This window comes from Octodon degus, unplaced genomic scaffold (assembly GCF_000260255.1).
Source record: "Octodon degus isolate 3935 unplaced genomic scaffold, OctDeg1.0 scaffold00075, whole genome shotgun sequence".
Lineage (NCBI taxonomy): Eukaryota > Metazoa > Chordata > Mammalia > Rodentia > Octodontidae > Octodon > Octodon degus.
Genome location: NW_004524651.1, coordinates 3,753,724 through 3,767,435, shown reverse-complemented (window position 1 = coordinate 3,767,435; position 13,712 = coordinate 3,753,724). Strand labels below are relative to the sequence as shown.

The 13,712-nt window shown below is 48.0% G+C and overlaps 1 protein-coding gene across 1 annotated transcript in view; it reads left to right on the top strand.

Moving 5' to 3' along the window:
• The window catches only part of Colec12 (collectin subfamily member 12), a 176,476-nt gene that overhangs the window by 154,417 nt on the left and 8,347 nt on the right, over positions 1-13,712 (top strand). The window contains exons 6-8 of the mRNA XM_023720380.1: positions 6,389-6,877; positions 7,595-7,731; positions 8,775-8,884. Of these exons, the coding sequence (XP_023576148.1) occupies positions 6,389-6,877; positions 7,595-7,731; positions 8,775-8,884 (736 nt within the window). The remainder of the gene's footprint in view (positions 1-6,388; positions 6,878-7,594; positions 7,732-8,774; positions 8,885-13,712) is intronic.

Below are 13,712 nucleotides of genomic sequence, written 5' to 3'. Positions count from 1 at the left end.
CCTTTTGATTTTGAGGACTCAGTAAGATGATGTAAAGTATAGTGTGCAGTGTCTAGCATGGAGTTAAAATAATACCCAGGTGTGGACAAGTTCAATTCCTAGCAAAGATTTTGCAGCTGCGCAATGTGCTAGCTTAGTAACAGAGCACTTGCCTGTGAGCTCAAGGTCCTGGGCTCAATGTCCAGGACTGCAGGGGGAGAAAAAAAAGGGATTTCCCTTTGGTCATAGCTGCAGCCAATACATTGGGTAATGGAGAACAAAACAGCTTAGTATGCATAAGGAATAAAATTGTACAGATAGGATTAAGGTTGATTTAGATCCAGTAGTCCTTCCCGCTGGCTTCTAGTGTCCAGCCCTGGAGGGGAACCAGCCTGGGTGCTGCCAAGGCTGGTTTCTCCAGTTCACATCTGTGGAGCAGTATGCTGATTGCTCTAAGAGTAAAATTTCTGCTTTCCTTGTCGTACCTCTTTAAGCTGGAAATTCCTAGCATTTCCCATTTGCAGGGCAGGAAACTGAGGCACAGGGAGCCCAATAACTTAACCAAGATCAAACAGCTAGTAAATGACAGCCAGCGCTGGTTCCCCAAAGTGGCTTCCACCACAGTATCCTAGTGCCCTGCACTGATCTAAAACAGGTTTGGAGGGGCTGGTGAGATGGCTCAGTGGTCTAAAGCACTTACTCAGAACAAGCTTAGCAAAGCACAGGGACCGCGGTTCGATCCCCCAGCACCACATGCCAGCCAGCCCTGCCCCCTGGTGGGCTGAGCTGGCCACACACACACACACACACACACACATTTAAAAAAAAACAAAACAAACAAACAAACAAAAAACAAAAACAGGTTTTGGGATGCTGGGGATGGAGAGTTTGTTTGCAGAAGTGCAGTCAGTTAGGGGTTGACATTTGAGCTGAAGCTTACAGCTGCATCCGCAGGCTGGAGTGCAACGTACAAGGCAGACTGAAGAGGTGAACATGAGTCTACTTCTCAAGCAGGACTCCTGTCTGGAGTCCTTGACAGCAACCAGTAGAAGATGCAGGAGTCCACTGCAACCAGTAGGCAAGAAACAGTGATGTAACTGTCCTCTCCCATGAGAGAAATACAGCAGGGCCCCTCTGTGACATTCCAGAAGCTCACTCTTGTAAGCTTGAGGTCAAGGATCAGTTATTAATTATTCTCCCCAACAACTGTCAAATAATATCAAGTAACATTTCTAAACACTCCTTCAGTGAAGCAGAATCACTTCTGCACTCTCTGGGTTCACATCTGAATGTGCCCCACAGGGGCTGTGTGTTAAAGGCCTGCTTCTTAGCTTAATGCTCTTGGCAAGCCTTCAGGTCACTGGGGATGTGCCCTCAAAGGGGACTTCAGGTCACTGGTCTCTTCCCCTTTTCCTCTTGTGTCCCAGCCATGAGGTAGACAGTTTTCTCCACCAAGTGCTACTGGCTGTGATGTTCTGCTCCATCATAGGCTTACAGCAATGAAACCCCAGTGGGCCATGCACTGAACCTCTAAAACCGTGAGCCAAAATGAGCTTTTTGTCTTTGAAAGGTGATTATCTCAGATATTTTACAGTAAAAGAAAGCTAACACATAGATATTTATTAAATGTTTCACAACTTCAGAGTACATTTTAAAACAAGAGAGTAGTGTTTGATGTTATCAATGATCTTTTTCTGCTTTTTCTCTCCTTTGGACCTTATCACTCCACTAGAGGTTCTTAATATCAGCTCACCAAGATTGTGGATGGCAGAAATAATTAAAGTGGTTTCTCTACTTTCTGTTGGAAAACACATTTGAAGCTTGTCCCAGGGTAGGACAAAGGGCTGAGTACTTTCCAAGGCCTGCAGCCTGACTGCCAAAGCAGAAAAGGCAGTGTTTAAGTCTTCCATTGCACTTGAACTGATTGAGGATTGAGGTTTTCAAGGTTCCTGAAGTTCTGGAGTCTGGGAACTGTGTGGTGGAGATTTTGCTGGCATTGCAAACACAGGGCTGTTCCAGAGTCCTGATGTATTTCTGGACATTTCTGTGGCTACTTTACCAGCCACATGGGTACCCCAGCAGTTCAGCTTCATAGGCCAGGCAGCCACCCTCCAGGCCTTGGCATTTAGCTACAATTTCAGCCAGTGTGAAAGCAAGTCTCAGATGTGCCTCTGCATGTGGTACTGTGTCCTCTACTCTGAATTTAAGTTGTTACTGCTCAAGCTCATAAATACTCTGCCATTTCATTCAGAGGGCATATGACACTAAGGACAACTTCTATTTTTGTTTCAGCAGCTGCCCAATAAAAGATTCAAGTAAGACCTAAGACACTCAGATCATCCAGATGGTGGTGATACCAGCACCCCAGGACCTAGAGGAACAAATACTCTGGCATTAACAAATACTTTGTGCGAGGACCCAGTGATGACTTTTACATTGGTTTTAGATTTTCTAATCAATGATTAAGAAAAAGCAATAGCAAATTCCTAGCCATATAAAAAGTATAGAATAGAATCTATTTTCATGTAACCCATGTTCTGAGAGTAGAGAACCCACTTCCTGCAGGTTTTCTCAGGCGGTGAATGAAGACATCACAATAATTGTGAGCATACCAGTTTATCCACCACCATGAATATTAACCTTTATCCTATTAAGAGAGACATTTACCCAGCACTGGGGGGGCTGGAAACAGGAGGATCCCTATAAGTCTGAGCTGCACAGTGAGACTCTACCAAATATATAAAATGGGGAGGAGGGAGACACTTACCCACTTATGGTGGATATTTGTAACGTTTCATGTGAAAAAAACTTTTCATTCTAATCCAAGTGGAAAATCCACACGTAGTATTCTGGATTTTTATGCAAGGTAAAAGCTTGTATCTTCTTCCAGTATCTACTCCCTTCCATTACAAGATCTAGAAATTAGTATCTTCTGGCATTTTGTGCTGAATTTTGGGTCCATGCTTAATACCATTCTGTAAATAAGTCACAGCTTCTGTGAGGAATTGGTGGGGACATTCATAGCTGTTGGCAGTTCAGAGGGAAGGAGCTGACCTCCAGCGTATACCCTACCCTGGAAAAAATGAATAGTGAAAAACTATCACCCCAAGTAAGAGAGGCCTCAGAGTCAGGGCAGAAGAGTAAGAACTGTGTGTCTTCAACACTGTCAGAAGTCAGAAGACAGTGATCTGGGTGATATGTAACTCTTAGAGGCACGTTGAGGAGAGAGAGATGCGGCCCCAACCAGCGCTGTTTCCTTCATGGTTGCAGACAAACCCATTTCCCATATCTTGCAAGTACAGCGCCAATGCAGGTCTGAGCGGTTGAGAAGTTAATTATTGGCAAGACTCTGAAAGAGAGTAATTCAGTTTCCAAACAGACCTTTCATTATTTGGATTTCTTGAGGTTAAACATAGAAGAAAAGTTATTTTCTTTTTTGTTTTGGCTGACTGTCAGTATTTTTCCACTAGAGTCTTCCATTATGCTGCCTCCAGTGCAAACACACAAGCTACCCTTGCCCACAGTTAATCACTGGATCACTATTTCACAGCCCAGCTGCGGAACGAACTAAAAGGAGTTGTATCTGGCAGCAAAAAGCCTGCTGTCCCCATCTTTCCTTAGTGACCCAGGTCATTTGATGAGCCTCCCCAGATTAACAGAAAAAACTCAGATTCCAGAGGAGGAGGCCCAGTGAATCAGTTTTTAAATATGCACAGAAGTCAGAAAGAGATCACCCCATGACAGTTCCTAGTGGCAGTCAGGGTGCGCCTCACATATAGACTGGTTGAGAAGCATCTCTAGGAATAGGCGAACTTGCCTGAGCCCAAAGGTTTAGCATTAGAGCTCTGGGCGTTTACCAGGGTACATGTTAATTTAGTAAATATTTCTAAATCATGTCTATGGGCCAGGAGCTAAGTGGGGAGGTATCACCAGTGGGACAAAGACGGAGAGATTAGAAATGGAACTTCCATCTGGAGGGTGACATGGGCTTTAACATGGATATCACAGATAGGGGTGGGCAGAAACAATGCTAAGAGAGGTGGGAAAGTACAGAGACCAAGCTGTGAAGCACCTTGATGCTGCACTAGCCAAGGAAGGGTTGAACACCGGAATGAGCAGAGATAAGAACTGGGATGACAGAAGGCAAAAGGCAGAGTGGGATGGAGAGGAATCAAAAGCCAGCAAGAGGGGCAGCAGGGCTGGAATGCTGTGGGGCAGAAGTGATGATGGGGGATGTAAAGTACAAAGAGATGAGGAGCTCGGTGGTAAGTAGGCCAGGCTGGAGGGATTCCAGAACATTCCAGAGAGTCCCATCCATCCAACCAGCAGGTAAAAGTAAGGACCCAGAGTCCAGGAGAGCTGAGGGTAGGAAGGAACCAACAAGAGCTGTGGACAGCAGTCAGGAACGTGGCTGAAGGAGTGAGCTCTTCATCTCGGTCTCCTAAAGTCTCCGTTCTGAAGCAGGCGATGCACCCACTCTGAGGCACGGCCACTGAATCAAGCTCTTACAGCCCCTACAGCATCCTGTTAGTGAATCCACCAGCAACCCAATGGCTGGGCCTGAGTGCAGAAAGTTAGGTCTCAGCCTGTGCTTCTGCCAAGGGAGCACAGAGGAGGATGGGGCAGAGGAAGGTGCAGCAGGTGTCCATCAAGGCATGGGTGGGCCGGGGCAGAGAGCCCTACAGAGGCAGGGAGGGCTGCTTCCCAGTCCTCTCCTCAGACCATTGAGGGCTGGAGAAGGAAACTTGGGGTACATGAGCCACCAGTCTTTGCCCACTCCCACTTCTGTCCTTCTAGCTTTAGCACATTCCCAATGGGGCCATAATTCATATTCCTCACTGACGGCTGCTCTGACCCATGAGTGGCACATCTGTGACTGGCTCATGGTTCAAGCCAGCAGAAAATCTTAAAAGTGTTCTGCTTCCATAGAAAGACTAAGTCTGGGCCTCTTTCTTTCATGTAGAATTATGAAGTCTCAGAAGCTTAACATATTGGAGAGTAGATTATTTTGAGAGGTTATCCTCTCAGCTGTAGTCATTCCAACATCAGAAGACCTGAATTCATGTCCCAACTCTACTACTAGACCGTGATTGTCCCAGCCTTACTTTCCAGGGTACAGCTGTTCTTAGTAGCTAATAACCTTGAACAAAGTTTGGCACCTCAGCTTATGACCTCATCTGTACTAGGGGAACTGTATGTCATACATGAATTTAGGTGACGTATAATAGTGTTGTTCACAATGCAGACTCTGGGTGAAGTTCCCTGTAAGTCCCTGCCTGGCAAATTCAAGAACACAGGCCTATGCAAAGGGAGCTGCTTCCAGGGATGAAGGGGATGAGCGAGTACTTGCTTCCTTCCCATCCTGTCTTGTTTTAGATGGTCCACCTCATTTTTCCTCGTGTCTATTGTCTCTATTTGCAGTAGACTAAAACCAGCCCAGAAAGTGTAAGTGTGGGCAATAAGGTCTACAGTGGGCAGCATCGCTCTGAGCTGGGCACTAGGGGTGAGGCTCAGCCTAAGGACAACACTGGTGGAGAGGACAGGAATGCAGTGTCAGATGTAATGGAAAAAGCCAGGGCCTAGCTGCAGTGAGGGATGTACAGATTGTGCCCTGGCCTCACACTGCAAGGCTTGCTCCACTTCAACTGTGCCCCGCTGCACCTTACAGAGTTTCTGTCACATAACAGGTCATAAATGTTTGTCAAATCAGTGAAAAAGAAAGGAAATCAGTAGAAGGGAATTCCGATCTCAACCTACACTACTTTTCTGCTGGTGACAGTTCTGTTCCCAGAATCAGCATAGTTAAGAATATAAAAGCTGAGAGAGAGAGACAGAGAGACAGACAGACAGAGAGACAGACAGACAGACAGACAGAGAGAGACAGAAACAGAGAGACAAACAGACAGACACAAAGACAGACACACAGACAGAGATGGGGGGTGAAGGGAGAGAGGCGTGATTTGCCCAGGGTGCTGTAACGAAGTACCACAAACTGGAAGGTTTTAGCAATTGAAATGTATTTCCTCCCCATTCTGGAAGCTGGAAGTCTTGGCCAGGATGGAGTCACCTGTGTCACCTGTCCTCCCCATGTGTGCCTGTGTCTTGATCTCTTCTTGGAGGGATACACATTGGATTAGGGCCCGACCCATGACCTCATTTTAACTAAATTATAATGACCTCTCCAGATACAGTCACATTAAGGACTTGGGGTGATGATTCAATATATGAATTTGGAGGGGGGGATAATTCAGTCTACAACAACAGCCCCCCAAACGTGTGATAAGTAAGCATTCCTTAATGTCTATTTGTATGTTAGATTTAAGTTGGAGATAGTATAAGAAAAATAAATGCATTCTATCATTCACAACAGACTTTGTGTTTATGTCATTTTCTTTTTTTGTGTGTTTAGGTCCTCCTGGCCCAAGGGGTCCAAAAGGCGACAGAGGATCTCAGGGTCCCCCTGGTCCAACTGGCAACAAAGGACAGAAAGGAGAAAAGGGGGAGCCTGGGCCCCCTGGGCCCGCTGGTGAGAGAGGCCCAGTTGGACCAGTCGGGCCCCCTGGAGAGCGCGGCAGCAAGGGCTCCAAAGGCTCACAGGGCCCCAAAGGCTCCCGCGGCTCCCCTGGGAAGCCGGGCCCTCAGGGCCCTAGTGGAGACCCAGGCCCTCCAGGGCCACCAGGCAAGGATGGACTCCCTGGCCCTCCAGGTCCTCCTGGCTTCCAGGGACTTCAGGGCACTGTGGGGGAGCCAGGAGTGCCCGGACCACGTGGACCACCAGGCTTGCCAGGGGTGCCAGGCATGCCAGGACCCAAGGGCCCCCCTGGTCCCCCAGGCCCATCAGGGGCAGTGGCACCCCTGGCTCTGCAGAATGAGCCAACCCTGGTACCAGAAGCCAATGGTAAGTCTGAGTCCTTTTCCCAGGGGCAGGGGGCAGGAGGGAGGTTGCACCCCAGCCTCCCAAGCCTGTGTACTTCTCTCTAAACACCAGCAGGGTCCCCATCATGAGTTTATCTAGAAGAGCCAGTCCTCAGGAGACAGACACACCCCAGACACGTCCTTCATGACAGCCTGTGACTGGCACCCCGAACCATTCCTTCCTCCACCTGGGGCAGGGCAGTGCCTCGCTCAACTCCACCAGCGCACAGATAAAATCTCTGTGCCGATGCCAAGGTGGCATGGTGCCTTTTAGTCCCCTGAGAATTAAACCTTTGGGAAAACGAACTGGGTAGCAGCCCAGCCCATGACCCCACCTGCTTCCACTCCATCTCCTCCTGTGGGCCTGGGCTTGGTTCTGGGTCCTCACAGCCAGGTGTTCACAGGTTCCAGGTGCCCCTGACCTGGTGGTGACCATCTGTGCCTGCCCTGCTTTCAGTTGTGATTTCTGTCCCAGGTGCAGAGGGACTCAGATGCAGTCACAGGCTTTCGGGATGCGAGGGCTCCTACGGGTGCTTGTGGTGGCATCTGTACACAGCGGCCCAGCCTTGCACAGGAACACAGCATGCTCCTGGAGTGCAGACGACACAGGGCTGTAGTGCTGGCCTCTCAAACACAGCTCAGGGAAGGCAGAGTGCTTTCTGTGTTTTCAAACCAGTGCTTTAAACCTTTGCGTCTCTAGGCTGTCAGCCCCACTGGAAGAACTTCACAGACAAATGCTACTATTTTTCGGTGGAGAAAGAGACTTTTGAGGATGCAAAACTTTTCTGTGAAGACAAGTCTGCGCATCTCGTTTTCATAAACACAAGAGAGGAACAGGTATGTCTGCTGTGTCTTTGGTGGGGCTAGACTGTGATGCAGGCAGAGCTTACATCTGGAAATTGCATGCTCGCTCGCTAGGGAGGCAAAGACAGTGAGGATTCGTGGTCACACAGACGTGGAAGGCTAATTTGCTGCAGTGTGGAAAAGTGGGCTTTCCCAGGGCCAAGAGGCACGCACAGCCCTGCCTGGAAGTAGTGAATGGGGCTTCTCAGGCCTGGAGATATGTGGCTCCTCTTGGTGACCTGGAAGAAGCAAAATGCAGGAGGCTGCCACTGGCAGCCACAAGGAGGCAGGAGCAGGAGCAGGAGCAGTGTAGACAGGACCAGACACGTGGCCCCAGAACACGAGGAAAAGCAGAGAACAGCTGATGAGCAAGGCCGGAATGCGACAATGCAGTGATCCCTTAGCTCTGTTCCAGGCCGTTCCTTCCTTGAGTCTGACAGTATACATCTCATAAGCTCCATTTTACAGATAAGAAACACCGAGGCCCAGCAAAGTTTAGGAGATTGAGTCATAGGAAAAGTAAATGCAGACCTGAGACTGGAGTCTAAAGGGCAGCCATACCAGTGCCCTTTCTTGGGCACCACCCTGCTCCCGGGCCGCTTCCCCTTCCCCTCAGCATCTCCAGCAGACAATCCATTTTCCCACGGTACCTGGCCAGAATGGGCACCGGGGGGCAGCGCTGGGTCAGGCACTGGGATCCAGCCCAGCCGCCTGTCATCTCTGGTCCATGGGGTTCCCAGAGGAAGACGCCAACAAGACCATGGCCTGCAACACGGATGCCACGGGTGGGAGAAGGGAACCAGCCTGATTTGGAGAGAAAGAATCGCTTTGGTAGCACTTGTGAACTTGTGAGAGGAAAAAATGTTAGCACCTCCAAACAGTGCCAAAGAAAACCAGGGCAATAAAAGAGACAGCTAGTCCTCACGCATTCTGACCAACATCCTCTTTTGACTGTCCCTTTGCCCAAATTTTTTTTTTATTTCCTGCAGGCAGCTGTTCCCATTGAGAATAACACACCACATTGGTTTGTTTTTCAGCAATGGCTAAAAAAGCAGGTAGTAGGAAGAGACAGCCACTGGATCGGCCTCACCGACTCGCAACAAGAAAATGAATGGAAGTGGCTGGATGGGACCCCCGCAGAGTACAAGTGAGTGTCCAGCCACTGTGGCCAGGCACAGGCCACATGGTCTGGACCCCGCCTGCTGACTCCCTCCAGGTTCTTCCTTCCTGACTTCCTGTCCTAGACCCTCCTGTCAAGTTCCAGGTACCAGTTGCTATTTTCACTGGGGAAACACTGGTTGAGAATCCCTATGCTGTTAAGTGGGGTTTTCCTCTTTCCTTTTCATGGAGTCGATTTTTCTTCATTTCTAAGTAAAAAACCAGGAGTCTCATAGAACTGTACAGGCACAGAATGGTCCTTCTGGCCAAGGTATTTTCTTTAACTGTTACAAGGAAGGACAATGAAGCTCACATGACTGCAGGCATATTCAACGTGCTAGGCATGTTTCTGAGGACAGCAGGTGCATCCTTGGTGGCCCTGACCTTGATCCGGCTTCGGCCCAGAGGGAGATGATAGACAAGTTCTTGGCTGTCCTCTGCACGGGAGGTAGCGCGCCCCAAGCTGCACTGCAGGATAAGCTGCCTGAGGCCTGAAGGGGTCTGTGTGTCCCACAGCGCACAGGGCCTGCTCTGCGGCCAGAGCCATCAGCTCCTCCCTCGTCTACCCACAGCCCTGAAGATGATGAAACTCTACCAGTTTGAATTCTCTTCTCACTACCCCAGCCTTGCTTCTTCTGCACTTGAAATATGCAGTATATAACACAATGAACCAAATAGGGCAGTACTTCAAAAAATCTACGTTGGAGGAATTTTTAGTTTGCTAGAGACAGAAGCCACACTCCCAAGAGGCCCACATGGTGGGACAGTGTCACTGCTGCAGTACCAGGAGTGCCTTTGGCTGTTCCATCCTGGGAGGGCTGAGGTGGGAGTATGGCGGTGTTTTGCATCTAAGATGGGCACTGAGACACAGACTCCTCAGTTGAAGAAAAGGGATGGAAAGGCCACAAAGCATTTTTAAAAGTCTCCGCGTGACTGGGGAGACAGGAGCCTTGGTACTTTGAAAATCCTCCACAGGAAGAACATGATTAGAAGACCGAGGTAGGAAAAAAAAAACAACCCAAAAAACAAAAAATGAAGACTGAGGTAGAATAAAACCATCTCTCTTTTTAAAAAAATCCCCAGTACTTGGGGTAGAACCCACAGCCTTTGCAAGAAGCTACGTGCCCAGCCCTTATTTGATCAATCAATCAATCAATCAATCAATGATTCTGGGAATCAAACTCAAGACCTTACACTTGCCAGGGAGGTGCTGTGCCACTGAGTTATATCCTGGTCCTCTTTTTACATTTTAAAGACAGAGTCTCACTAAATTGCTGAGGTGGAACTCAAACTTATGACCCTCCTGCCTGAGCCTCTCCAGTGCTAGGATTACATTCTAGTTTTTTGTTGTTGTTGTTTTTGCGGTACTGGAGATGGAACTCAGGACCTTGCGCTTGCCACCAGGCTGGTGCTTATTCTGCTGAGCTATCTCCCTGGCCTTAGTGCTAGGATTATAGACATGTACCATCACACCCAACAGGCCATCTCTAGGGCCAGCCAGATAGCTCAGCAGATTAAAGTGCCTGCTTAGGCAGACACAGGGACTGGGAGTTTGATCCCCAGCCTGTGTTGCCAGTCCCGCCCTCAGGGCATGCAGAGAGGGCGAATGAGACTGGGTGTGGTGGTATGCGCCTCCAATCCCAATACTTGAGAGGCTGTAAAATAGGAAAGAACACTAGCAGTTTGATCTGTGAAAGAAAGAAAAAGAAAAGCAGCCAAAGATGGAGGTGAAATGTTTGAAGACTTTGGGTCTGCTCCAAGTGGGCCTCAGACTGCCCCAGGGCAGCCCCTGGTACCTCTGGCACTCGGGAACTGTGGCGCTCAGAGGACCCATGCACAATGAGGAGGAGCTTCAGGAGACCTAGGAGAGCTGTGGCTATGGGCATCTTACACCGAAGCCATGGAGGGCTATACACAGGAATGGGAGGCCAGGGTCCATAAAGGAGAAAACAAGCCTACTGCTCTGGCAGTCAAGAGAGCCAGGCATTTTTTTAAAAAAAGGAATAGAGGATAGCTTAAAAAGTCCATTTCTTCTACTGTTCTCACTGCCGCAAAGAAGTTTGAGTTAGACTGAGAAATTCAATGGTAAGACTTCCTCCAAAACAAACTGTATCGGCCCATGTGAAATGCACGGAGCTGGAACAGCACTGCCCTCATCAGCTCTGCCAATGTGAAATTTTGCTCCTTTTCCTTGGGATCCAGCAAGAATTCTGTGATTTGGAGAAAATGTATCGGTTCCAGCCCCCAAGGAGATTGCCCTACAAGACCCGATTGGGAACTCATCCCCAGCACAGCACACAGTGACCTCGTTTCCACTCAGAGGGACCCACAGCCATGTATAAATTTGCAGCTCAACCTCTAAGAACAAGAAGAAATCATGCAGGTATGGTAGGAGGGACAGGACCTGACCGATAATTGAATCTGAACATACCACAGTGATCACTGCACACCCCAGAGAAATCCCCAGTCAGGGCAGGAGTTGAGTGCTGGGCCATGAAGTTGCTGAGCTATGTGACCCTCTCTAGTGCAATGGATAAATGGAGTTTGATGAGTGCCTGTTGCAAGTTGTAAGACATTATTGGGGCTGGAGAGACAACTCAGTAGACTAAGCGCTTGCCTAGCAAGCGCAAGGACGTGAGTTCAATCCCCAGTTCCACCAAAAAAAAAAAAGTTATATGACATTATGTGTGTGTTTATGTGCAGCATTTAGCATAGGGCTTTCCACATGAGAGGTTTTTAAGAAATCTTACCTGCAAGCACTGGGAGTATTGCTAGTATTGTCATAATCAGTAGAATATGGCTATCTAGAATTTATAGACAGTATTATAGGTCGCCTGTTTAAGGTACAGCCATAGTATCCACTCAAGTCTCGTGACAGGTTTATACAGAAGACAAGAACATTCCCTGTCATTTCCTGGGAAGAGAGAACAGGCTTCCCGCTCTCTGAGGTTTCCCACCAGTATATATCTCCTCAAATACCTCTCCATCACTCAGATCCATCTGTATCCTCCTTCTCTTTGTTTCTGAGGCTTCTAAGCACTGAGCCGTCCATCCATCCTTTTCTCCTACTGCCAGTCGTGATTCCTAAGCTCACGATCACCAGAGACTGTTATGAACAATGAGATGCCAACAGACCCAATAACCCAGGGCAGATGTTTCTGGAAACATACAAGCCACCAGAATTGAGTTAAGAAGCAAGAGACAGGCTACACGAGCAGTAACAAGGAGTCTGCAGAAGGCATCAAAAGCCTCTGAACAAAAAAAATGCCAAGACCAGCAGGATTCACAGCTGAATTCTACCAAACATTCAAAGGAAGGTTAATACCAGTCCTCTTAAACTCTCCCCCACACCCTAAGTCAGTAACCCGGGCACCACCCCAGACTGCCTGAGCTGCAGAATTCAACGCCAGCTTTCCTCTCACCCTGCGCCCTCAACACACACAGCCCTTTTGAAATTGTTTTAGAGTTTGGAGCTTGCCAGTACATTGGAAATGGGTGAATGGCTCTCTTCTGTACCATTCAGCCTCACAATTATTTACACAGAGCCTGGTTGAAAGGAATAAGACAAAAAGTACCTGTGATATGGAGCAGGTGCCAGGAACTAAGGGCACAGCCAGACCTGAACAAGGTTCACTTCCCATGGAAGGCACAGCCTGGATGGACACACTCACCTCACTGCTGCACTGAGGCAGGACAGGACCAGCAGGGGGAGGATGCACAGCTTGACACAGCGCTGGGGCCAGGTGCCCGTACCAGAGTAGCGTCAACACCAGGACTGGAGAGTGATGAGCCCATCAAGACTTAATCTGTTGATAGAAGACATAGTCTTTAAAACATAACCTACCAGCAAATCTGAGCATTAAAAACATATATAGTCTTTAAAAAAAAAAAAAAAGAAAAAAAAAATACATATATATATATATAGTCTTTTGCAGGAAAAGACAACCGCCCACCCTACACACCCCTTGTTATTTTTCATGTGACCACAGACCTGTGACAACTCCATTCCTAGGGAGCAGTACCCCTGGTGGCAGATATGGTCAATTTAGGGTCCTGTGATAACTGTCACTGAAGGATCCTGGGGCAGCCCTCTGCTGGCCTGTAGAGCATTTTTGAGGGGTACGGCAGCAGTGAGTGAGAAGTGTTTGGCTGACTTTCAGGACCAGGTCACAATGAAGGGACCATTGCAAGCCCAAATAAGGACACAACAGACCAGGGCTGCAAAGACTTATGCATAAAACAAGGAGGTAGAAAAGTCAGTAGGGACATATCAGTTCAGGAATGGCTATTGTGGAACATTTCACCCAACAACTGCAAATATGCATTTTTTTCGAGCACAGGTAGTACATTCGCCAAAATGTACCGTGCTGGGCCATAAAGCAAATCTCAGTAAGTGTAAGAGAACGGGAGGTGTACAAAGTATGTTCTCTGGCCAAAAATAAACAAAAATTAATAACACTGCCTATAAAATTGCAAATATTTGGGAATGAGATGATAAATCATAGATTAAAAAAGAAACTACCAAAAAATCTGAAAATTTGTTTTAAGAATGAAAATAAAACGTCAAAAATTTATGGGGTGCAGCTAAAACAGTACTTACAGGGACATGTATAACCTTAAAGTATATACATTAGGAATAATTTCTAAAGGTTGAAAATCGGTGTTCTAGGGCTGGAGAGATGGCTCAGTGGTCTAAAGCACCTACTTAGAACAAGCTTAGCAAAGCATCAGGGACCGCGGTTCAATCCCCCAGCACCACATGCCAGCCAGCGCCGCCCCCTGGTGGGCTGAGCTGGCCACACACCACACACACACAC